Source organism: Cariama cristata, unplaced genomic scaffold, assembly GCF_000690535.1.
Source record: "Cariama cristata isolate BGI_N322 unplaced genomic scaffold, ASM69053v1 scaffold8313, whole genome shotgun sequence".
In the NCBI taxonomy this organism is placed as follows: domain Eukaryota; kingdom Metazoa; phylum Chordata; class Aves; order Cariamiformes; family Cariamidae; genus Cariama; species Cariama cristata.
In genome coordinates, this window is record NW_009607751.1 from 1 (window position 1) to 3,607 (window position 3,607).

Consider the following 3,607-nt stretch of genomic DNA (forward strand, 5'->3'; position numbering starts at 1 on the left):
GCGAGTCTCATAAAACAGCCTGCAGGGCCTGGCAAATACTTTTCTTCAGTCTTCTGGGAGCTCAGAAATCCAGGAATTGAACAAGGCCTTGAAACAATTTTATGGATTTGAGCTACCATAAAATATTAAAATTCAGACCTTATAAATAAGGAGAGGAAAGAGCTGTGCATTTCTTAGCAGAAGCAGGCTCTCCAGAGACTCTTCCCGAGGTAAGTCCCGTCCTACATGACCCAGAGATGGGTCCCCCTGATTGATCCCCCTGGGTGACTGCAGACTATGAACTCATGCCACAGGCATTAGAGACATAAAACCCCCTTGATTCTGCTCTAAACTGAAAAAAAGCCTTGCAATAAATCGACCTAGTTTATTCCCTGGTGACCCCGTCTGGGGATGGGGGTCTGCGAGGGCTCTCCCCAGGGGGTCTGATGGCAGCAAGCTGTTAAACCCCTGCAAGCCCTGAGCAGAGGCAGCAACGCTGTGACCCTCTTTCCAACAGACGCCAGCTGGGCCCCCCCGAGATGGCGCAGAGAAGCAGCCCCACAGTCCCCTATGAAGTGCCTGCCCTTGCCGTTTGCTTTTTGGCATGTGTAGCCACAGGTAAGCAACGGGAAAAAATCTGTCGTGGCTTTGTCCAAGCCCCATCATGCCAACATGCGAAACTGTCCCGGGCTGGGCAGTGCCTGCCCAGGGTGATGTGCCACACCAGCATCCCAGCTTTCAGATGTTCCGGAGGTCATTCCCAGAGCACTGTTCGAAAACCAGCCTCTGATTTTGAGAGTAGCAGAGAAGGGAAGGGGGAAGCTTCAGTGTTTTCCAATGTTACTGCAGCAGCTGCACAGAGATGACGAGGCCACCAACCTGCTCTGAGCAGTGAAAAGTGTGATAGCTTTGGCCACCTGGGAACATCAGGGAAGAGACAGGGAGGTTCAGACTTTTTTATATTCACAGGACTATAGTGCTTTTATATTCTGAGCTATATTTTTAGTTCCTTAATCTATGAGCCATACAGCCCATTACAAAAATTTATTTCCCATACTGGTTCTTCATTTAGGATGTCCTGAGGTTTGTATGTTAGACTAACCGCAGCCCTTCAACAGCCAGACTCGGACTGGCTGGGGCACGGCTGAGGGACTGACTAACTAACTTCTACTCTCATGTGCATTCAGCTCCAACCAAAAGAGAGCGTATCAAACCACGAGCACAAAACCTGAGGGCACAGGTATGCTGCAATGGTGATTGGTGGCAAGAGGGTGAGCAAGACTGGCGCGATGGGGACGATCTTTTGCTGTGTGTGTTACATGGTCACCGCTGGTTTTCAGACATGTTATTACAGGTCAGGCTTTGGCGTTCTTGCAGTCAGTTGCAAAAGCCTGACTTCTGTTTTAAGTAACTGTGAAGGAAGCTTTGTGATGAAGACAACTTCTTGTCTCAAAAACTAAAGTCCCACCTGAAAACAGCTGTTAGACTGAAGCCTGGAACTCTGAGTCCCTCTCCCAAGGTCGAGGGCCTGGAGAAGCTAGCAGGGCAGCTTTTGTGGGAAGGGTTCAGCTGAGGATGCTTAGTGCCCTCGTTCTGCTTCTTTTGCAGGTTTGGAATTGTCTGTAAATAACCAGGCTGCTGACTTCTCCCTGTCTACATTGCCTGGCCCTCCTGTCTCCCTCTCCTGCCTAGTACAGAACAGCAGCCAGGCTGAGGAGCTGCTCTGGTACCGAGGAGATGGGAGAGTGGATCTGAAAGATGGGAATAAAGTGAACATCAGTAACATCTGCATATCCCCAGTCACCGAGTCTGACAACGGAGTGACCTTCACGTGCAAGCTGGCACGGGACAAGTCTGTCCAAGTGTCTGTGATCCTGGATGTCCAGTGTGAGTTGCAGTAGTGGATATCTGTGCCGAACGGCTGGGGTGGGACAGAATCATGGGCTGAGCACCTCGGTGTCTGGGCGCTAGCTGAAGGCGGGGTGTTTTGCACCCTTGTACACTGTCTTCACCAAGAAAAAATGCATTTAGGAGGAGATAACTCATGTGATAAGACACTCCCTTTCCACAGTGGTGCTGATCTAATGCCTCTTTTATAGGGAGTGGGTGGGCCCTTAAGTAAGAAGATGTTCTAGATATGTCCCTGTCTCCACCTAGATTCTTTCCCAAGGATACAAGTCAGGGCAGGGGAGTCACGGGAATGACTATCTTTGCCACCGATTGCCCTGCTGATTCCCGGGGATCATGAAAGGCTGCACAACTGCGATGTGTTACACCACTGAACAAGGCGCACAAGGGACATGTAAAGGGAACTGTTTTTGTGTTAAATGGTGAGCAGCTTTATTAATGACCCATTGAATTGCATTACTGTGAACAGTTCCTCCCCAGCTGACTGGAGAAGAGTCCCTCCAAATCGAAGAAGACCAAGATGTTACTCTGACCTGCAATGCCAAATCCAACCCTCAAGCCCAAACAGCTTGGTACAAGAACACCACCACCTTGACCCTACAGGAAGATCGTCACCAGTTGTACCAGACTAGTGCAGTCTCTCAGCTCTCTATCAGAAAAGTACAGAAGTCTGACAATGGGACCTACACCTGTGTGATGAAATCTTCCTTGGGAGAGGGGAGAAAGGATTTCCACCTGATAGTTGAAGGTAACAAGGCTGCTGCCAAACAATACGCTTTACCAATAACTCTCCATTCTCTTTTATAATGATAGCAATCCATTTATATTAAGAAGCATAAATGGAATGTGGTAAATTCCCCACATTAGCTTTTGAGGGCACAGCAACAGCAAGGAGCTCTCCTTGCACCTGTGCCTGGGACCACAGCACCAGGAAGGGCCTTTCCTGCTCTACCTGTTATTCAAAGGCATTTGGCAAACGTGACCTGAGGCAGGCTCATCCCGCTGCCTCACTTCCCACACAGACAGGGCACATTCAACTGTGGTTTAAAGCACCTTAGGTCTTACTTGAAGCGTCTTACTCTGACCATAGTGTTCTGTCATGCCAAAAAAGCTGCTTAAGGCAAGAGAAGCTGTCCTCCAGAAGTGACTATAGCCCTGTGGACAACAGGGAGGTGGCAGCCTTGCTGGGGCTGGATGCTCAGCTCTCAGACAGGTGACGCTCGGCGAGGTGACCCAGACCCACCAGGCATCCATTTCCCACCCACTGTCCGGGCCCCTCTCATTTCTGCACTCTCGGAACAGGGAGGAAAGGAATGTTAGCTGTGTCAGTCAAACTTCTGGACACCCTTATTCCCATGCATAAGAATACCTTGAGGAACAACTTCTTCAGGGTCCAACGTTTCAATACTTCTTCCAGTTCACAAAAATACAGGCTTGGCTCCTTTCCTTCCAGGGAACTAATGCACACAGTCAGCCTGCGGACAGCAGAGACAGCACACTTCAAATCAGCGGTGACAGCCATGGGAAAAGAAATATGTCTTTTCGCAGTTCTGTGAAATGTTCTCTTTTATATGACTGTACTAATCTATCACATACTCAACCTCCTCTCTCTCGACAGATAAAAAACCTGTTTTTCCCAAGGAGGCTGTCATTGCTGCTGCCGTGGTGGTTACACTCACGGTACTTTTTGGAATTGTGGCTCGAAAGGATAAAATTTTTA

The 3,607-nt window shown here is 49.1% G+C and overlaps 1 protein-coding gene across 1 annotated transcript; it reads left to right on the forward strand.

Annotated features, from left to right (window-relative positions):
* Positions 1 to 518: 518 nt before the first annotated feature.
* On the forward strand, positions 519 to 3,600 carry TMIGD1 (transmembrane and immunoglobulin domain containing 1; the record flags this gene model as incomplete). The annotated part of the gene is made up of 4 exons (XM_009696860.1): positions 519 to 597; positions 1,588 to 1,866; positions 2,357 to 2,635; positions 3,506 to 3,600. Coding segments are annotated over exons 1-4 (732 nt in total), but the record flags the coding sequence as incomplete, so codon positions are not given.
* Positions 3,601 to 3,607: the final 7 nt, after the last annotated feature.